The sequence below is a fragment of the Monocercomonoides exilis genome (genome assembly GCF_001643675.1).
Source record: "Monocercomonoides exilis strain PA203 chromosome Unknown scaffold22-1379369, whole genome shotgun sequence".
Taxonomy (NCBI): domain Eukaryota; phylum Preaxostyla; order Oxymonadida; family Polymastigidae; genus Monocercomonoides; species Monocercomonoides exilis.
Genome location: NW_027150567.1, coordinates 354,529 through 376,178, shown reverse-complemented (window position 1 = coordinate 376,178; position 21,650 = coordinate 354,529). Strand labels below are relative to the sequence as shown.

General features: G+C 37.8%; 6 protein-coding genes across 6 annotated transcripts; 2 read left to right on the top strand and 4 right to left on the bottom strand.

The window, feature by feature from the left end:
• Positions 1-2,222: 2,222 nt before the first annotated feature.
• On the bottom strand, positions 2,223-2,687 carry MONOS_17567 (uncharacterized protein; the record flags this gene model as incomplete). The annotated part of the gene is made up of 2 exons (XM_067870499.1): positions 2,223-2,607; positions 2,671-2,687. The coding sequence occupies 2 exons, from the start codon at positions 2,685-2,687 to the stop codon at positions 2,223-2,225; spliced, it is 402 nt and encodes a 133-aa protein (XP_067727424.1).
• A 1,344-nt stretch (positions 2,688-4,031) lies between these two features.
• MONOS_15933 (uncharacterized protein) lies at positions 4,032-4,820 on the bottom strand (the record flags this gene model as incomplete). The annotated part of the gene is made up of 1 exon (XM_067868835.1): positions 4,032-4,820. One exon carries the CDS (start codon positions 4,818-4,820, stop codon positions 4,032-4,034), a length of 789 nt encoding a protein of 262 aa, XP_067727423.1.
• A 2,059-nt stretch (positions 4,821-6,879) lies between these two features.
• On the top strand, positions 6,880-10,789 carry MONOS_15210 (uncharacterized protein; the record flags this gene model as incomplete). Its single annotated transcript, XM_067868076.1, has 1 exon — positions 6,880-10,789. One exon carries the CDS (start codon positions 6,880-6,882, stop codon positions 10,597-10,599), a length of 3,720 nt encoding a protein of 1,239 aa, XP_067727422.1. The 3' UTR covers positions 10,600-10,789.
• Positions 10,790-15,393: 4,604 nt separating this feature from the next.
• On the bottom strand, positions 15,394-15,630 carry MONOS_15209 (uncharacterized protein; the record flags this gene model as incomplete). Its single annotated transcript, XM_067868074.1, has 1 exon — positions 15,394-15,630. The coding sequence occupies one exon, from the start codon at positions 15,628-15,630 to the stop codon at positions 15,394-15,396; it is 237 nt and encodes a 78-aa protein (XP_067727421.1).
• Positions 15,631-15,772: 142 nt separating this feature from the next.
• MONOS_15208 (putative IQ domain-containing protein H) lies at positions 15,773-16,462 on the bottom strand (the record flags this gene model as incomplete). Its single annotated transcript, XM_067868073.1, has 1 exon — positions 15,773-16,462. One exon carries the CDS (start codon positions 16,460-16,462, stop codon positions 15,773-15,775), a length of 690 nt encoding a protein of 229 aa, XP_067727420.1.
• Positions 16,463-18,331: 1,869 nt separating this feature from the next.
• Positions 18,332-19,979, top strand: MONOS_15207 (uncharacterized protein; the record flags this gene model as incomplete). The annotated part of the gene is made up of 4 exons (XM_067868072.1): positions 18,332-18,390; positions 18,488-18,539; positions 18,601-19,103; positions 19,164-19,979. The coding sequence occupies exons 1-4, from the start codon at positions 18,367-18,369 to the stop codon at positions 19,977-19,979; spliced, it is 1,395 nt and encodes a 464-aa protein (XP_067727419.1). The 5' UTR covers positions 18,332-18,366.
• Between the last annotated feature and the right edge of the window lie 1,671 nt (positions 19,980-21,650).

Below are 21,650 nucleotides of genomic sequence, written 5' to 3'. Positions count from 1 at the left end.
TTGTTTTCTTTCTGTTTTTCGTTCATTCTTTTGTGTTCAAAATGAGAAAGAGTTCACAAATGAGAATTTTTTACATAACAAACCAAAATTTGTTTCTTAAAAGTTTTTTATAAATTGCTTTGAAGGTGTATTGACAAGATATCAAAAAAGAAATGATGAAGAAATATCAAACATCATATGAGACGAATCTGTCAGATGATTCGTGCACTTCAAAAGAGAAAACATAAATATCTGAAAAGTTATCAATTCAATATTATTTAAAAGAGAGAGAATTTGAAGAAAGAGGATGTTCTATATTTGGAACGTTATCGATTTTATCCAATGATGGAGATAAGTTTGCAAACATTATCAAACAATAACATTTCAATATTGTTCCATTTCTTTCGCATTCAATATTGTTCTTTAAAGTCTGCAATGGAGTTTTCAAACTGCAAAAAAATTGTGTTGGATTTTGAATAAAACAGTCTTTTGTTGAACTAATCATTTCTCACATATGATCAAATTGAAGGATGCGGTGATGACAATGATACAAAAAAAGTCATTCTTTTTGGACCTCTTTTTATTCCACCTTTTCAAATGAATCATATCTATTCAAATGTCAGAAAATAATTTATATTGAAAATAAGAAAAACAATATCTGATTCAAAAGATAGAGGAGTTTCATGTTATTGCATTTTTGTCGGTTGATACCATTTCAAAAACATTTCAAGAAGAATAAAGCATTTGAATTTGAACAGTTTGAATCAATTTCGGTTTCGTTTGATTCAGTATTTGAACGATTCATCACTTCTGTTGTGAAAAATGAACTCAGATTTTAAGCTGTAAAATGTTATTATAAAGAATTTCAAAGAGAAGCCAACTTATCAAAAGTTGAAAACAATATTTTCTTTATCTGAACAGTTCAATCATTTTCAGAAAAACTCCTTCAAAAAAATGTTAACAAAACAAAAGAAACATAAAAAGAAACTGCTTTTTCTTTTGATTTAATCCTAATAGCGAATTCTAGTTGTTTATGTTCATCAGAATATTCAAATCTACACCAAATGCAAAACCATTGGTTTCTTTTTCCATTTTCAAGCAATGCCCGAAAATGCTTATTGGATGGATGAGCTTTCTATTTGACTATGAAAATTATCTATCCATGCCATTCATGGATTTTGACAAAAATTTTGAGATATTTTGGTTCTGTGCTTTTTGATTGATTGAAGATGATATTTCCGAAAACTGTTTGATTCACAGCTGTGTTGAAATAATTCTTCAATAACAATTATTATTTCTTTGTTCCTGACATTAAAAAAAAAAGCTGCAAACTTGCTTGAATAGGATCAACAGGAAAAATGTATCATTTGAATTAATGTTTATCAAAAATGATTGTTTATCAATTCTGATAAATTGAGAAGATATTTTAAAGGCAAGGTTTATGAATTATTTTGACTTTTAAAAATATGAATATGAAATGGCTTTATTATTCTTTTTTCAAAAACTTTGGATGATAAAACAAACGAATTCATTGAAAACAAAAATGTTTTAATCATCATTTGTTTAATGTCAAACATAGTGATCTCTTTTCATTCTTCTTATTATTTTTTTGTAATGCATTCATATTCGAAGATTTTCGATTTCTAATTTTTTTCCCTCAACTATTCAAAAAAAAATTGTTCATTCAAAATGGATAATGATTAAAAAGCATACAATAATAAAAATAAATCTGTTTCAATTTTATTTTTCGTTGAGATGTTCATTTGTTGATTTATCCAAGAAAAAAAAATTATGTAATTATTTCAATTGAAAACCATGAAAAATTTAATAGAAAATTGATTTATCAATTGAACATAAAAACTGACGAATTTCTATCAATAATTTTTTGTTGAATCTTTATTCTTATTTATTTGTCATTTTAACGATATTATGAAATGATATTTCATATCATCAATTATTCCACAATTTTTTGATCATTTGTATAATTAATATTTTATTTTTGATTATGTTTGGAAGTCAGATATCTTGAGGAATATGACAAGGAATCTGATGGCAGTATTTTTACCGGTTATGATGTTATGTGTGCTCGCGAAAGACACCGAAGCAAAAAATATTGTTCCGATTGGGCCAGCGGTGAACGTTCAGAATGTATTATTCGATCATATCGGATGCATTGAAACAAGCATCTCCGTCATCAACACCTCCTTGTGTGTGACACATCTCAACATCATCCCTCTCGCTGGTTATCCACTCCTCACTGCCCAACACCACTCAGCTGCCTCCATTTTATATTCCACGTGCCAAGCCCAACCAGCAACAAAATCTCCACTTTTCCTCTCTGCCCATGCCTCCCTCGCCCTCACAAACATCTCCCTCACCACCCACCAACCTGCCATCCTCTCCTTCCCCCTCTTCTCCACCCCAAACAATCTCCTCTCAGATGCCCACTCCCCTATCCCCATCTCCTTCTCCATCTCCCACTCCTCTTTCTCCTCGTTCGTCTCCCTCGTCAAGCCCTTCCTATTTTCTCCTTCTTCCCTCTCTTCCCCATCCCCTTCTCCATCTCCATCCCTTTCCCCTTCTCTTTCATCTTTCTCATCCTCATCCTCATCTTCTTCACCTTTCCCTCTCCATATCCATCACCAACCCCATCCCCACCTCCAAATCCACCTCAATCTCCATCTCACAAACACCCTCTTCTCCAACATCTCCTCTCCCCAATCTCATTCATCTCTTCCATTCCTTCCTTCACATTCACTCAATTCATTCTCCTCAACCACCTCTTCCTCTTCTCTCTCTTTCATCAACACAAATTTCAACACAATTCCCTCATTCTCTCTTCACTCATCTCTCTCCATCCACTCAACCATCTTCAAACACACCCACAACCCCATCGATGGCACCATCCTCCCTTTCCTCAACAGCCCATCCACTTCTCTCTCTGCCTTCAACACCTCTTTCCTCCGCCAAACACGCTCTTCACCAAATGCTCCTGTTGAATATATCGGATCCGAAACTCATAAATTGAAACCTGGAAGATTGTCCTTTACTGATTTGAATAGCTATCAATTTGAATGGTGTGAATGGAATGATTCAAATGGTGGATCAAGTTATGGTGGTGCACTTTCTGTTGATTGCACAAATGCAAATCTCACAATTACATCTTGTTCATTCAACAATTGTTCATGTAATGGTCAAGGCGGAGCGTTATATTGTAGATATTTGTTAAAAACAGATATCACAAAATCCAATTTCACGGACTGCTCTGCTGCTCATGGAGGAGCAGTCCATGCTACATATCCACAATCAAATTCTGTTTGGATATTCTCAGAAAATGAAGTGGAAAGTTGTAAAATAACAAACTGGTGTGGAACTGGTTGGTATTTCTGGATCTACAATATGACATCATCTTGCCAATTCTTATTTTCCAAATGTAAGTGCATATCAAATTCCGGAGGTGATTCTGCTGGTTCTTTAACACTTGGCGATCCACCGACTAACAAACCAAGCCAATTTTCAATCAATGATTGTCAGTTCATAAATAATAAATTGGCATCAACTTCATCCACACGAGGAGGTGCTGGTATTTATTTGGATGCAACCTTCACTTGGATGAATGGAGTAAAATTTATCACATTTTGTTTCTTCGATGGAAACACCGCAACAAATGGAAGAGGAAACGATGTGTTTTTCAGTGGTTTAAGTATAACTCAATCTCCATTCGAAAATTGTGGTTCAACAACCCCAACAAAACGAGTATGGAATCAAGGAACAGCTGATAATACCGTGTACAATGGCTGGCTTCCAATCATCAACCAGAACAAAATAGTCTCAAATGGTGGAAGTGATGTCGATGCTTGTGGTAAAACACAGCAAAGCTCCTGTGCCACGGTGGAGTATGCCCTCGGATGCATTGCTCCCTTCAGCGATGCCTCCCTCTCTCTTCTCGTTTCCACCTTCACTCCCACAAAGACTCTCACATTTCGTGCTCCAAATACAAAAATCACTGGAAATGGAACAACTGCCACCACCATCGCCTCCAGTGGCATTCCTCAACCATCAAACTCATATTCACAGTCATCATCAATATCATCTTCACCAGATCCATCTGCCTCGTCTGCCCTCTTCGCACAAGCACAGGGCTCCCTCACAGTCTCTGCCCTCGCCATCGCCCACAACTCCACAAATCTCATCACCCCCATCCTCTTCCACCTCTCCCAAAACTCCCCTTCCCTCAACCTCAACACAACCACCATCACCGGAACAACCTCCATAACAATAAAAACTCCCCTCTTCTTCCTCACTGCTGGCTCCCTCGCCCTCAACCACACAGCAATCACCAGTCTCCCCCTCAACAGCCAAAGCATCTTCCACCTCACCTCCCTCACATCTCCCCTCACCCTCAACTCCTCCAACATCACCCACATCACCTCCACAGCCACCCCCACTAGCTGTGTCCTCTCCTCCTCCACCTCCCCTGCCCTCTCCCTCTCCCTCGCCAACTGCACCATCACCAACATCAACTCAGAACAGTTCAGCCAACAGACTGCCACCAATGGCGGGTGCATCTCATTCGCCTCATCTGCCCCTGTTAACTCCTTTTCAGTAATAAACACAAATTTCTCCACCTGCTCTGTGAGCGAGGATACAAGTTCTGGAGGAAGAGGCGGGGCTCTCATGATCGAGTTCAATGAAGGCTCACAAGTGTCATCCACAACCTTTTCCATCACCAATATCGTGTTTTCAGCCAACAAGGCCGGTGTTGGAAGAGATATATATTTTGTGTGCCAATCATTTGTCGCTTCTGTGAACGACTCTTCCTTTGCCTTCATGACAAGCATCACTCAGAAAGAAAACTCGGCTGTTGGGCATGATAGAACAGAAGCATTCGGAGATTGGGATGTGGATTTGTTTATATTTTTTGATGGATACTTTGCTGATTCAGTGTATGTTGATGGAGCATCTGGAGTGGAAGAGATGTGTTGTGGGATTGAAAAGGTGCCATGTTTGAATGTGAACTACGGAATGGAGCATTTGAAGAGAACACATAATAGAAAAGAAGAGATTATTATTATTTCAAATTCGTTGATGATGGGATACGTGGATGTGGGCGGAATATGTATGAAGGCAAAAGCTGAGACAATTGTGGAGATCGAATGCAAAAGGGAAGTGAGTGGATCTGAAGCGTGTGTGCTGAAATCATCATCACTGACTGAAATGGAGTTCATTAGGATTGTTGTCCATTCAAGTTTTAGCAGAACAATCACATCGGTGATTGAATCGAGCACTCAAAATGGGGAGTTGCACATAATGAATTGTGCGATCAGTGTGATTGGAGGAAACAAAAACACAATTGGATTTTCCTTGATCAAATCAACGGGAAAGATGGTTGAACTGGATTCTGTCACGATTTCAGATGTGAAATCAATAGTTTCATTGTTTTCAATTTCGCTTTCGTCTGGAAATGTGAATGAACAGGAATGCAAGATGAAATTGTTGAATTGCACACTGGAAAGTCTGGAGATTGATAGCACAACAGCAGTTGAGGGAAAGGCAGCAGTGTTTGAAGGGAATGTGGGATTTGGGATAGTGATAAATGGAAGCAAAATTGAAGGTGCATTATCAGAGAAGAGTGAAGAAGGAGGAGCACTGAAGATAGTGTTAAGAGAAGGAGGATTTATGGCACTTGAAGAGAGCTCATTTACTGGATGTGTTTGTGAGAATATGAGTGGGGAAGGAAAAGGAGGAGGAATATATCTGGATTGCAGTTCAAATGAAGGAGGATTTCAGCTCTCATCGATATCGTTTTTTGGATGCTCAGCAACAGTTGGGAAGAACATGTTTGTGAAGAGTGGGAATCTGGTGAGCAGTGTGAAGACAGAGCGTTTTTCATTTGATTGCACAAATTTCGAGGATGATGAGAATGCATTTGTTGGAGAAGATGAGATTTATGGAGAAATGGATCTTCGGGTGTTTCTTGTTTCTTTGAAGTGGGTGGTTGTGTCTGTATCGACTGGTGGGCATGACACTTTGGGGTGTGGAAATGAAAAATTCCCATGTGAATCGATGAAAAGTGGAATTGACCACATTGACAGAAGTGGAACAGTTGGAGAACGGAGAGTGAAAGTGAAAGACGAAGGAAAAATTGAGTATATTTATTCCTTTACAGATGCTCTTGTGATCGATGGAGAAGCCGTTAAACATAAGACTGTTCATTTTAATGAGAGAATCAATGGAGATTCTGCATCATCATCGTCATCTGTTATTTCATCAATTAAGACACTCAGCTTTTTAGCTTTGAAATTGCAGATTCCAAGTCAATTTACACCAAGGATGAATTCATTGATCTCATCAAGCGAACATCTTCAACTCGAAAACTGTTTATTTGACATCCAATCAACAACGGCCATTCAATATTCGTTGATAACAACAACCACTGGAAGTTGCACATTGAAAGGATGCAGTTTAAAAGGAACTTCATTTGCCAAATCACCATTTGTTTTCGCTTCAACTGTTTTGATTGAAAACAGCAACTTTTCAAATATTGCAAACACAGGAAGCGGTGAAGGAGGTGTTGCAACAGTGACGTTAAAAAATGACGAAGATTTGATCATTAATTCAACAAATGCATCATTTTGCTCACTTTCATCAGGGAATGGAAAAGGAGGGTTTTTGTGTTTGGATTGCCAAAAATGTTTGAATGAAAACCCATTTCTTTTTGATGTTGGAGTAACATTTGAGAACAACAATGCAACCATTGGAAAGAATATGTTCATTTTGGGAAAGGATTTTAATCGTTCTGTTACGACTTTAGCATTCAGATTTGATTACTCATCAATGAAAGAAGATAACAATTTGTTTGTTGGAAGTGACAACTTTCATTCAAACAAAGATTTGTTCATGTTTCTAATTCCATTCAGCTCAATGGAGATATTTATCTCATCCAATGGATTTGATGTGAAGCGTTGTGGAAGTGAAGAAGAACCTTGTTTCACAATGTGGAAAGGGATGATGAACATGAAAAGAGAGATTGGAAAGAAAACAATACAGATTGAAGGATCAACCGTTATTCGAGATTCATTCAATGTTTCCAATTATCAGATCAAAAAGGGTGTGAAGATGGGAGAAGAGAATACGAAAGCAATATTGAATTTTGAAAAGGCAACTGATAGTCAGCTAGAATATTTCATGGTGAATGATGAACATCTTGAATTTTCAAGCATCCAACTTCAACTGGCATCTGGATTTGACAACTCATCCAAAACAATTATTTCAAATAGAGATGGAGAATTGGTGATAACTGGATGTTCATTCCATTCAGAAGCAGGAATGAACAATGGATTTGATTGTGTATTTGCGGATGTGATTGGAGGGAATGTGGAAGTGAATGATTTGTCGATGGAATCGTGCAATGTTGGAAACAGTATTTTTGTCATTCACGATGCTGGAATTACTTGCCATTTTGTGAATGTTCGAGTGGAATCGTTGAATGAAAGTGGAGGATGTCTTCTTCTGATCAAAAGAACTGAATTAACAACAAAAAAGATAAATGAAGTGGGTGAGGAAATGATTCTCCAAATTGACAATTCTTCATTTTCAGGAGTGAAGAGAAGTGACAATGGAGCAAGCATTTTGAAGTCAAAGAGTGAGAATAAGATTTGTTTGGTTGTGAATTCGAGCAACATCACAGAAGACAAAGCAGAAATGAGTGAAAAAGGAGGGGCGATATTGTTCACATTGGGTGCATCTGGATCGATGAAGATGATTAAGTCCGAAGTCAGTCAATGCAGCTGCACCAATGGGAAAGGAGGAGGGGTGTATTTGGCAACAAAGGAAAGAGGAGAATTGAATTTCACATTTGTGGGAATGAAGTTCAGTTCAAATACAGCAAAAGTGGGGAATGATTTTTTCATCGAATGTTATAACATCATGTCGCAGATCAATGAAAGACAATTTCAATTTGATCTTCGAGAGGGGTCTTACACTCGTAACAATGCAATATATGGAATTGATAGCTGTGATTATCCAATCGATACGGATCTGATCGGATTGATAACAATCCATCAGAGTGACACAATCATTGTTTGCAGTGTGAATGGATCGAATGAGAAGCAATGTGGAACAAATGCTCTTCCATGTTATTCAATTGAGCGTGGGCTAATGCATCTGACTTCAGAACTTATTAGTCAAATTCTTGTTGTGGAAGAGAGTGTGATTGGGGAAGAGATTGATCTAAAGGAAATGAGTTTGAGCTCGAAGAGCAGAGAAAATTGCGAAGTTGAAGTTGAAACAGAGATTACAAGAACAAAGGATTCTTTAATTTCAACAACAGGAACAGTCTCATTGTTGAGAGTGGGCTTTGTGTTTGATTCGAATTTCATCTCTTCACATGAATCATTGATATCACCAGAGGGAGGGATTCTTGAGATAATGAATTGCTCATTTTCATCGAGACAACTGGTGGAAGGAGTTAATACAGAACTTACAAACATTCCATTTCACATTATCAATATGGCAAAGGGAGAATTGCAACTTGATGGATGCACAATATCAAATCTCATTCTTCAAGAATCTGCATTGTATCTTTCATCACCACTTCCATCAGTAATTGATTCATTAACGATTTACAGTTCAACAGTTAAAACTTCTCTGATAAATATTAACGAATGTGAACAATTAAACTTGGAAAAGTTACACACAGAAAATATCACAGTTGAAGGAAATGAAGAATCATTCATATCTTGCTTGGCAATGAAAAAGACAATTCAGTTGACAAATTGCACAATGGATGGAGTTAATTCAAACAAAGCAAAAGGGAAATTGATGAAATTTGAGGATTGTTTGGATGTGAAAATGGACAGTTGCGTTTTTGATGGAAGTTCAAAGGAAAGAAATGAAAAGAATTTGAATGCCGAAGAGGAGATGTGCAGATGGAATGGATCTCTTGTGGATGTTGTGAAGAGTTCTGTGATAGTGAAAGACATAACAATCTGGAATTCACCAGAAGGTGGAATCACTATGGGTGGAGGAAATGTGAATATTGAGATGGGATTATTTGAGAACAATAATCCATCAATTGGAGGATATCCATCATTGAGAAGGAATATCATCTGTTCTGATTCAGGTACATTGAATGTGTTGAGTTTGAAAGGAGGAGATGGAGTTTTGCCAAACTCATCTCTTTGGATGTTGAATGAAGGGTGCAGCTTTGAAGGGATTGTTTCTGAGAGGGATTCATCATTTTTCATTCCTGTGCTGGAGAGTGTGGAAGCAAAAGAAGAGACAGATAGAATGAAATTGACATTCAAAGGATTGCTTCTTATTCCATGCAATCTGTCATTCTCAACTGTGAAGAGGAAGGGAGAAGAAAAGGAGATTGAACATTATGATTTTGATTCAAATGGATTTTTGTCAGAAACACAAGTTGAAGGAAGTGTGGGAAAAGATCTGATCAGCAGTTGTAGAGATGAAATGGAAGTGAGTGTGTGCGTTCTGTTTGGGAATGCAGGATCTCCATCATCAACAAATTCATTCATTCTGAAGAACAAAAGTGAGATTGAATCAAAGGGGGATGAAATAATATCAAAAGGAGAGGGACAAATTGAATGGAGCTTATTTGCGTTTATTGGGTGCATTGTTGTTCTGGTGATTTTTGTTGGTTTGTTTGTTGTGGTGGTTGTGTTTCTGCGAAAGAAACTGAGAGAATCAGAAAAGAGGGTTGAGAAAGAGAGATTGGAAAACGAGGAGATAATGGGGAAGATAGAGAGGAGAAGAAGGGAAAACAATGGAGGGAGCTTTGAGATGAGTGAAATGCCATCCACACTGCTGGAAGGGATGACAAGCCAAATTCCACTTCTCATTGACAACGATGAAGAAGATCTTCCAGAGCCTCCGTCAATGAGCAATGAAGAAATTCTGAATGAAAATGATCTTCCAGATTTGGAATCTCCGCTGCAATTTTCTGAGAATGCTTCTGTTTGTGAATCTTCACAATCTCATTCATTCAATGTGATATCAGCCAAGAAGCCATTTCGAGAGAAAGAGAAAAAGAACATCAAAACACTGCATTCTGCGATTCATTCAGTTCAGGGCAATTTCACACTGGGAACAAGAGCGATGGATGTTGTTGATGGGAAGGAAGTGGTGTTGGCAGTGGCAGAGCTGTTTGAGCATTTGATATCAGTTGGAGATGAAAGAGTGGAAATGATGGGGAAACAATTGTGCCCATATTCAATCTTTATTGAGGAAGGAAACAGTGAAATATTTGTTTTGACAGAGGAATTGGAAGATGACAAGCAGAAGGAAGATATGAAGCGATGGAAGGCACCTGAAGCGGGAGATGAAGATGATGAAATTGAAAAGGCAATTGTTTTCACACTTGGACTGATTCTGCATGAGATGACAACCGGGGAAGTGCCATTGAGTGAGTGTGAGGCAGAAGAAGCACAGGAGATGATGAGGGATGGGGTGCGACCACTGACAGAAGGAATCGAAGGAGAAGAGTTGATTGAACTGATGGAGAAGATGTGGGGAGACGAGCCGAATGACAGACCCAAACTGGCAGAAGTGATTCGATTGTTGATGGAAATGATGGAAATGATGGAGAGTGATGGAGAATGAGAAGGGATGCGAATTCAACAAACAACAATCAGAAAAGACAGTGTGCATAAAGATAGCAATTATTTTCTTGTTCTTCTCTTTTCATTCATTGAAGTTATGAATAATTTATGTGCTGAGCCAGAAATGTTTTATATCTCATTCATGTGACTTTTTTTATGAAAAGTCGAAACAAATCAAGAAAGACAAATCACAACAATTTCACATTTGTTTTGTTTTGTTCATTTGAAAATCAATATTGAAAATAAGTTCAAAAGAACAACAATTGCCTGTTGATCCGAAAGAAAGGTTTCCGTTTTCAGAAATGTCAAATTATTGTTTGTTGAATGGATTTCAACATTTCTATCTCTTTTATTCCTTTTGAAAATGATGAATTATTGATTGAACAATCAAAACAACAAAAAGAAAAAGGTGTTATCTTTGTTGGAGTTAAACAATGAAAGCACATTCTATTTTGATTAAGCAAAGAACTTTTGAGAGAGATGAGAAGAAGAATGATAAAAAAGAACGATAATAAGTTTCAAATATCAATTTGTAACATGTTTTTTCCTTTTTTAAATCTCCAATTATTAATCCTACATTATTTCATGAAGATTATCTTCAAACAATTTTTGAAAAAGAAAAAGAAAAAGAAAAAGGATGTGAAGGAGAATATGATGATGAAAAAAATGATGTTGTGAATGGCCTATCAAATGCATCGTTTATGTGGAGTTTCAATGAAGCTGCAAACGAAAAAGGAAGCAAAACGCAATTCAAAACGCCAACAGTTGGTGTGAATGAAAGCAAAGGAAATCAAGAGAAAGATGAGAAAGGAGAAAAGGAAGAAGAAGAAGAAGAAGAAGAAGAAGAAAAGAAAAAGATTTATCACGATCACTTCTGCTGCCTTATCAACTTCTTCTCCTTCTCTTTTTCTTCTTCTTCCCTCCTCCTTCTTCTTCTGATTGGAATTCTTCATCTTTCTCGAGAACAAACCAAAAATTGTGGCAAAAATCAAAATTGAGTGAAAATGATTCAAAAGACGAAATTGAAGCAGAGGACGAGAAATGCTTTCAATCAATGATGGATGAAATGGAGAAAAATTAAAAATTTGACGAAAACGAACCGTTGAATTTGAGGTGAAATTAGAAATAGTTAGTTGAAAAAAAGAGGAGAAATAATTTTTCATAAAAAAAAAAACAATTACAAATTTTTGGGAGCGGAGAAAGGATGTTGTTTTTACAATTCTCAATATCACTTCACTGGGTTAATATATGATATCTCTATTTTTATTTGTTTCATAATCTGAATGATTAATTATTAGTTTGTTTATTTGTATGTTAAATGTTGAATTTTTGTTTTCTTTTCAATGTCATATTTCTTTTTGAAATGTTATCCTATATTTGTTTCCATTATTATGCCTTAATGCAGGAAAAATCGGATGGTGATTCCATTATTTTCTGGAGCCTATTTTTCACCAATATTGAAATATTTATTTTTTTTTCGTATCTTTTCTTTTTTCAGAGCATAATTAAAAATTCAAAATCTTGTTAAAAAAAGTGAGCCTAAAATGAACAAAGCAAACTGCAACAGAGTTCAATGATTTTTTTTTTTTTGTGCTGATACAGAAATTCTTTTCGAAATTGTTCGTTTTTTCGTTTTCAAGTCCAATTTTTCTTTCCACAATTCTTATCTTGAAATGTCCAGATATAATTGACCATCCATTTTTCCCAAAATATTTGAAAATTTAAATATATCAGCTTCACAAATTGTTGGAAAACAGACATTGTCACTTGTTTATGAAAAAGACAATTATGAATTAGATATTGAGTTGTAAAAGAAGAATTTGTGAGATGAAATAGACAAATAAATTTCAAACAAATCTTTTGAATAAAGAAAATTCAGCGTGACTCATTTCCTTAAACATTCAAGAAATAAAACGCAATATTTTCTTTTATTAACATTCCAACACATCCGTTCAGAAAAGGAATAACTTCACAAAAACTCGTGATGGCATCTTCGTATCCTTCTTCTTCCAGGTATTCAAATATCTCTCTTTTTGTTGCCTTTCTTTTCCCTTCTTCCATTTCATCTTTCTCCTTTTCTTCCAATCCTTCCGCAACAATCAAAAAGAATCTTAAGCAATCCCAAGTTATCTTGTCTTCAAATCGGGCTTGCAGAATTTCTTCCAAAATCAGATTAAAAACTCCGTTTTTAAGCAACCCACCAAAACTTTTCGTTCTGGCTTGCGCCATTTTGAGAAAAACGAAAAGGCCCCTTTCTGATATTTCTAGTTCATGTTCTCTTGCTGCTCTGCACAGTCTGACAAGGCAACCAATCAGCCCAAAAATCTCTTCATTCCACACTTTGACAAACCAAAAAATAGATTCTGTTGAAAACAACCAATTCAATATTGTCCATTTTGCTTTCTTTCTTTTCGTTTCTTCAGTTTTTTCTTTGGAGGTGTGGCCAACGCACTTTGAAAGCTCATTCAATTCTTTTGTCTCCTCTCTCACATAATGCAGCTCATCCAGAACAACATCTTGCAAACTTTCATCCAATAATAATCTGTCAATCAAAAACTTCCATGCAGATTGATAAGCAAGATGAGTGAGATTGCTGTGTTTCTGCTGATATTTGATGATCTCTTTGATTTCATCCAAGAAAAGTTCTCGTCTCACATCCTGAACAGGAATTGGCAAATTATGAATGACATGTTAAATTAAGTTTGAAATCCACATACAAAAAATCTTATATTGCTCAAAGATAGCAAAGCCATTTCTACGTCTTTTTGAACATTCTCACTTTTCTCTTTGTTCGATGAAGCTTTCACAAGAAAAGGCACACATATTGAAATTAATTGAGAAGAAAACTTTTCATTTAGCAAAATATAGCATTCGCAAAGATCAGTCAGCAGATTTTCGTTCTTTCCATCTTTTTTCTTCTCTTCTTCAAAAATCATTGCCTCAATTCTTCCGTTCAGCAAAGCATTTTTAAAATTCAGACTCCATATGCTTTTCAATGTTTTCCAAAATCCAACTCGCTTTAGCAGCAAAATTGAATTTCCCATTGAAAGTTTCTCTTCTTCAATCATTTTGTGTATTTTGTTTAACAGCCTAACCGTAAAAATGGATGTGAATTCTTCTTCATCCATCTCTTCCATGAGCCCATTCATTTCTTCTATTTTTTGTTTCTGTTCTTCCTCATCGCAATCTTCAAATTTAGAAAACAAATCTTCAAAAAAGAAAGAAAAAAAAAATAGACAAGAATTGCTATGACACAACGAGCACAAACCATAAAATCTTTCACTTATGCTCTTTGTCTGCATTTTTGAAAGTACATTGCAAGAAGGAAACAACGAAAATTCGTCATTTGATTTGAATTAAGATATCATTGGATAAAAGAAATCGGTGCAAAATATTAACTCAAATCGATCACGAAAATAGCATCTTCCATACAAAATGTTTTTTCATTTGCATTTTGGCAAGTCGTCACAAAGAAAGAAAGAAAGAAAAAACGATTTATCTTTTCTGATTTGCAGTTATGGATGTTCAGATCATCAGATTTGAAAGAACAAAAATATTTCTTGCTAAAAAATGAAAGACGGTGAACGAATATTTTCTGTTGGATAGGCGATGTTATTATGTGTGGTTGAACGAGATTGCGTCAGCGGGGCATTGATGATTAAATTGTGCGAGATGATTTTTATGAAAATCATCTTTGAAGGAAATTCAACATTTTTTTTAAAAATCAAAATATTTGCATGTATGCGTTTTTTATCGTTCTTGTTCGTTGAGAAGATATTTTTATAAACCATCTTTTCAGAGAACAAGAATATGATAAATTATGGAAATGGCCATTTTTTTGTTTTTCTGAGGAGATAATCAGAAGAGTGCTATGCCGAAAGACAATCAGCAGATGGTAATTGCAAATTTTATATATTCAATTGGGAGATGAGATGAAAATAAATTCAATTTCAAAGCATTTTGATGAGAGCGAAAAGGAATGAAAACAATTGGACAGTTATTGGAAAGAAAAATATAGAAAATTATTTTCAGGAAAAAAAAGAGGATAGTATCATTGAAAGCAGGATATTTAAGGAGAAAAAAGGATGATGGAGAAAGGAGCACAGGGAAACAATGGAAAAGGAAATTGACAGCATCAGTGATTGGATAATCTTCTGCTTTTGCAATAGGGAGGGTGTGTGTGTTTTTTTGAGGAAATTTAATAATAAATGCTTTTCTTATTTTTATTATAAATTTTAATCTTTTTTCTCAATTCAAACCAACAGCATTATTTGTGTTGAGCGTTATTCCCTGGGACAGTCTATTTCAAGCGGAATTTTTTCGGATTATGTGGTTTCTTTTTCACTCCTCTTCTCCTTCTTCTTCTTCTTCTCCTCCTCCTCCTCCTTTTCTCTCTCATCTTCTCCTTCTTCTCCTTCTGCTTCTCCTTCTTCTTTTACACCTTCGTCCTTTATTTCGACTGCCTTCATCTCCTTTTCAAATGGAACAGCTGCAATGCCCTTGTTTCAAATAAGAAGAATTTCCCTCTCCTGTGCTCATCTCAATTTCCTTCTCCACGCTTACTATCCCACGCACAAACGTCTGCTTGCTTTTCTGCAAACATCACTGCCACAAAATAATTAGCTCGCTTAATCGCATATGCAGACTCAAAAGGAACAACCCTCATACACTCACGTGCATTCCTGCCTGCTTCATCTCCTTTACACACAAACAGATACAGTGTATAAACCAGGAAGAAATGGTATTGCTCGCTCAGAGCATGTGGAAAAGACGCCACACGTTGAAATTTGTTCTCTCAGTGTTCCTTCGTTAACTCGACTTGCTGGAACTTCGCAACTTGTATCGTCTCTTCCTCATTTCCGCAAAAAGCAGCAGAAGCAGCAGCAGAAGAAGAAGAAGAAGAAGAATTTGAAGAAGAAGAAGAAACAAAGTTGAAATGCAGATCCTCCGCTGCCATCTTCAATGCCATTGGAGCATCCATCGGAACAACCGCTGAGAAAGCGTGGTCGGTAAGAAATGGCGAACGAAGCATCACAGCCGCGTAAACCCATCGCCTGTACAGCGTTCGACTACCTTTTCTAAATAAACTCTTCTTCGACACAGAGACTCTTGTCTAACTTGTTGAATGAACCAGCCTCGTCCTCATCCTCTGTCCCCACACCCGCCTTCACAAATCACAGCCGAGCCAGCTCAAGAGCCTCTGTAACCAGCGGCACCATCGCTTCTTCCAACTTCCCCTGATTCTCTTTGATTTTCCTAACATACTCTCTGTGCGCTGTTGGATACTTGTCTTTCTCCTCATAACCTTCACCTTCCTCTGCCTCTTCCCGCTCCTCCAGCACAGCCAGCACAATCGCTGCTAGCGATAGAACCACATCCTCCATCCTCAGCCCCTCCTCCGACTGCTCCTTCTCCACAATCCCCCCCACTTCACACACTGCAACCCCTCGCCCCATCACTTCATCGTCCAGCTTCACCACCACACGCCTCGACTGCGGCGATCGCGACACCAGCCGCGCTATCGCCGACGGAAGCAGCGATGGGTCAAACAGATCGTAGATCGACGGGAATGCATTCACATCTGCCGCTGCAAAGATCCGCTTGCTTCCCGACTTCGTGCCCACCGACGCTGCAAGCGAAGGAAGCGGGGCGACCAGCGGAACCGAAAGCATTGACGAAAGCGCCACATCGTACGCACGCGCAACACCCCCATACAGCACCGCCCGCCGAGCCACAACATATCCCCGCAGCGTCTGCAGCGCCCGCGGCGACATCAGCAGCTGCAGCGACAGCGGCATGTACCGCCCATACACCCCAGCCGCCTCTGGCACCACAATCCGCAGCCGCCTCTCGATATCGTCCATCGCTCCTGTCGATGTGTATGACGCAGCCACAGCCGACGCATCCGAAGGGTCAATCGTAGGTGCTGATGATGACTGTTTATTTCCTTCTTCTTTCTTCTCTTCGCTTCTCCGCCTCCGGAATGGCGAAGTTGATCGGCGTGCTGCTCCAGATTAAGAAGACGAGGAAGAAGAAGGCGCTGAGCGAAGATACGACTGCTGCACTACCCCAGCAATAAGAAGCTTTTTCAGATAACCCATCGTGTCCGCAGGCAGCTCTAATGGAAACACAAATGCACCCACATTCCAATCACAAAAGGATAAACAGCCAGTTTCGATAGCTATTTCTGATCAATGGGTGTGATGGAACTGGATTTCATTGCTTGGCACAAGAAACAAAAACACTAGAAAATCTTGGAGCTTGGCAACAGCAAGCAGCTGGGGATGAGTCACAGGAAAAAAGGATTGAAATCATTTGTCCCTTGTTTCCAATCCAATGCCATCGAAAGATTTTCCATTTTAGCAGAGAACGAAGTTTTATTTTTGAGGCTATTCTCCAACAGAAAATATCAGACATTTGAGATCTCAAAATCATCTTCATCGTCTTTTTCATCGTCTTCTTCTGCCTCATCATTATTATCTTCACCATCAATTTTTTCATTTTTGCATCTCCAACAAATATCAAGATTTTAATGTTAACTTCATCATCTTCTTGCTCGATTTATTAATCATCTTCTTATCCAACCTCATCTTCATCGCCTTCATCAGACACAATAATATCAACCCACACCACTCTTTATCTTCCTTCTGAATTCCATCTCTCCGTATTAAAGTCCTGTCATTCAATAGCCCTTCTTTTCCTTCCCTTTCCCTTTTCTTTCACAGAAAAAGCCTCATTTCTCTGTATTAGCTGGTCAAAGATCCTGAGCAAAAAAGAAGAAGAAAGAAAAGGAAGATGAAGAAAAACATCTCAAACAGCACAGCCCAAGAAGAGAAAAATCTTTGGAGCTGTTTTCGAACTCTATTTGTTCATGTGCCTGGTTGGCAGACTCTGGAAACAGGAAAGAGTTTCAATTTCTCCGAACCTGCTGAGGCTTCGGAGAAATTCTGGGAAAGAGGGAAAGGAAGGGAGAAAGGGAGATATGAAAGGAGAAGGTGAAGAGTGGAAAGAATGGAGAGAAATGTGAGGAAAAATGGAAGGAATGCGAAGTGTTGATGAATGAGGTGGGGGAAATGATGGAAAGAGAATCATTTGTGAAAGGGAAGAATGCTTATTGACTGAGTTGAAGGAGGATATTTGAATCAGAGAAAGAAAGAGAAAGATGATTTGATTGAGGGGTTGTGTTTATCTCTTTTTTGGTGGAGATGCAGAGATTTCTTTATTGTTTCAGAAAATAGTTCATATGTGATGCAATTTTAATGATTTTTTGTTGAATTATTCTGAAAGAAGAGAATGATAATTGCAATTTAGCTTTGTGCATGAGACATCACTTTGCCAAACTAATTATTTGTTTGGTTGGAATTGAACGAATATGCATTTGAATGAATCTTGATATTTGATGAATGAATGATAAACTCACAGATTAATGTTTGAAGTTTGAAAATGATTTTTTTATTTAAGCTATTTTTCTTTTCAAATCAACATTCAAATGAGTTTTTGTTGAAATAAAAATTGAAATTCTTTCTAATTTTTATCCTTTTCAATCCATTTGTGGTGCTTTTTGATTATGTTTTATTTTAGCTTTTTTAATTAAAAACTTCTTGGAGTTTGGAAATCTGCAGTTTTGGACAATTCTTTGAAAATTCTGCATATATCTTCTTCATGTGCGTCTGTGCTCTATGTTATTTGTGAAAAACCAAAAATTTGCACATATTATTAAATTCATGAAGATCAAAACATATTTTTTCAAGGGATCAAAAGGTTGAGAATGAAGCCGCCACCATCCATGTTGGTTTGAAGTTGTTTTTGAATTCAATATCCTTCAAGTTGATAAATTATATGGATGCTATTTTTTGTTTGTGTTTCTGATGACACAATTTGCAAACAAGTGGAAGAATATCAAACCATTTGGAGTCAAGCCTTTACCAGATGAGTTGAAAAGCATGTCATTTCTCAATTTTTTTCTTAATGTGGCAATTGTTTTTGATCAATAAATCAAAAGAGTTATTTTCTGAGTTGAAACAATACAAAGGCGACGAGCAGAAGCAAAAGATCCAAGAAATATATTCATTTCTTGTTCACAATGACTATGAAGTTTCAAAATCTGCCACAACAGGAACAACCTTTGAAGAAATTGATGAGGAGATGGGAAAGAACAATTTGTGTCTTGAGAATTCAATTATTCTGCTGAAAGGAATTGGCTTTTGCAAACTGCTCAAAAGTGTTCATTTTCTTGGATTCATTGATTGTTCTTTGCACGACAGATTCGAGAAGTTGTTGTTGGAGGAAGAAAACAAAAAAGAGGAAAAGAATGAAAAGCTCATGATCGGTCTTTGTGAATGTTTTCTTGCTTTGTTTGAGAACCAGTATGATGTGTCAAAGGATACTGTCAATATATGTATTTGTTGCGTGATGAAGGTTGCTATGAGCAAAGAGGAAGACGAGAAAACACAAAAAGAAGTGGAAATGGCTTTGCTGACACTGGGAAATGTTAAGTGCTTCGAGGTGTGGGTGTTTAAACGTTGAAAGAAAAATTCATTTATTCTTTTGTTGTTTTTTGAATAGTGTGAAGATGGAGCTAAGTTCTTCGATAAGACTGAAGAAATAATCAAATATCATCAAGAGCATCGCAACCTCACCAGACTTGCTTATCAATCAGCTTGGCATTTTATTGTTTGGCAGACAAACAATGATGAGAAAATGCGAAGAGTTATTGAAAATGAACTGAATTTTTGCAAAGAGGCGGAAAGAGAATTGGAAGAGCTTTTGAGATTTGTGGATTGGATCAAAAAAGAAAAAGAAAAAGAAAAAGAAAAAGAAAAAGAAAAAGAAAAAGAAAAAGAAAAAGAAAAAGAAAAAGAAACTGACAGAGTTATAGAAGTGCATGTGATACAAAGATGGCTGGAAACGATCAACTTGTATTTATCCAAAAGGACATTGAGCGGGGATGAGGGCATCAGGTTGATTGAAAGCGTTGTGAGGCTTTGCGGAGCTACAAAGAATGTTCACAATGAAACTTTTGAGAAAGGAATTTCCATTTTTCAAACGATAATCATCAGTTGTTTGGACAACCTTGATTATTTGTTGAGAGGAGGAGCAATTGATTTCCTTTTCCAGGAACTTAATCAATCAACATTTAACGAAGTTACTTTAGGAAAGTGTGTAAAGTTCTTTTCGGATCTGTCAATGAAGTTTCATGAAAAAAATATCGAAATGGATGATGTACAACACGAAACGAAACAAAAAACAATTAAAAGAGTCATATCGAGAAAGTTTGAGGAGGAAGGGTACGAAGACATTATCTTCAGTTATTACAAACTTCTACCAAATCTGAGATGTTACACACGTGTGTCTGTAAAAATCAGTCATTATTTAATTTAGACACGAATCAGGTTTCGTACCTTTTTCCAATAAAAGTGCATAAGCACCTTTATTGTCAAGAAAATCTTCAATCAATTCCTTCTCTTATAATTGAGAACCACGATCTATGGGTAGTCGCCACGATCGGATCAATGATGCAATCACCATTTTTCCCGCAGACAACTGGACTTACACCGGCAACCGAAGCAGCCTCACTGCCAGGTGGGGTGCAAAGCCAGCTTGGGGTCCAAACGCTCCTTCCACCAAGAAGAAGGTTTTCTTTCCTTGGCTTCGAGTGGGACTCGTCGAAGATGAAGGTTCGGCTTGCAAGAGACAGAAAAGAAGCACTGACTCGCTTGTGTCGCAGATGGGAAAAGGATTGTGTAAAAGCAAGAATTGTGAAAGTGAAAGATCTGGCTTCCTTTATTGGAAAACTCAATGCTGTTCGGTTTGTTCAGCCAGACGCTTCTCTATGGCTTCACTCCATGCATCGTATGCTCCAGAAAGGAATAAAGGAAAGAGGATGGAAAGGCAAATTGAGGTTGAATGCGTCAATCCTGCAACAGATTCGGCAATGGATATCGAAGTTGAGAGCACACCCAAGACGCAGACTTATCCCAGTATTTTCCCCGGATGCAACTCTTACAACAGATGCATCGGAGACGGCTTGGGGAGCTTCGCTCCTCTTGAACAACCAGCTCCTCGATGCGCACAATCCGTTCCCCCACAGAGTGAGAAAGCAATCATCCAATTTCAGGGAACTAATGGCAGTATTTCTTGCTCTGAGCCACTTCTCACCAATTTTTCAGGAACATCACGTGTCCTTTCTTCACCTAAGATCGGACAATACATCCGTGGTGTTCAACATAAACAGATGGAATGCAGGGAAGAAGCTTCGACCAGTGCTGAGGAAATTATGGAGACTAAAACAAGATCTAGGCATAGAGTTGAGAGCGTCACATGTTCCAGGTGTACTGAACACAAGAGCAGATGCGTTATCACGACTGGAGAGAACAGGAGACTACGAGGTGCAGGACGAAGAATGGGAAAAGATAATGACGAAACTAAACATTGCTCCAACGCTGGACGCGTTTGCAGCGCAACACAATCGCAAAGTGGGAAGATGGTGCGGAATAGGAAGTCAGCTTGCAGAAGACGGACTGATGTTTCCCTGGAAGAACGAAGTCGTGTTAGCTCATCCACCGATCCCGCTTGTGATTCCGACGATCCAGAAAGCACGACAGGAGAGAGCACAAGTGATATTACTCCTGCCGAATTGGAAGGGACAGAATTGGGAGAGCTTGTTAAGGTCCATTCCCCATTTGGAATGGACTTGGAAGAATCAGAAGGAGGTTCTGCGGAAGGGTCCATCGATGCAATGGACAGGTGCGAGTCTTCCACCAGGTCGATTGAGGATAATCTGGCTGAATGCACCTTACGCGATGGGGAACAATGGTGGAAGAATGCATTGGAACAAAAATCAATCCCTTTCTCGTTAGCAGAAGAGTGCAGAGCAGGCATATCCAAGAGCACATGGCGAGGGTATCTGTATGGATTTGCTCATTTTGGAAAACAATGGAGAGAGTGTGGACATGGAAGAATACCGGAGTCTATTCAAGAGTGGGCCGCATGTTGTGCAAATGTGTTTCTATCGCTTAGGAACGGTGGCATGAAGTTAACTTGCCTTCAATT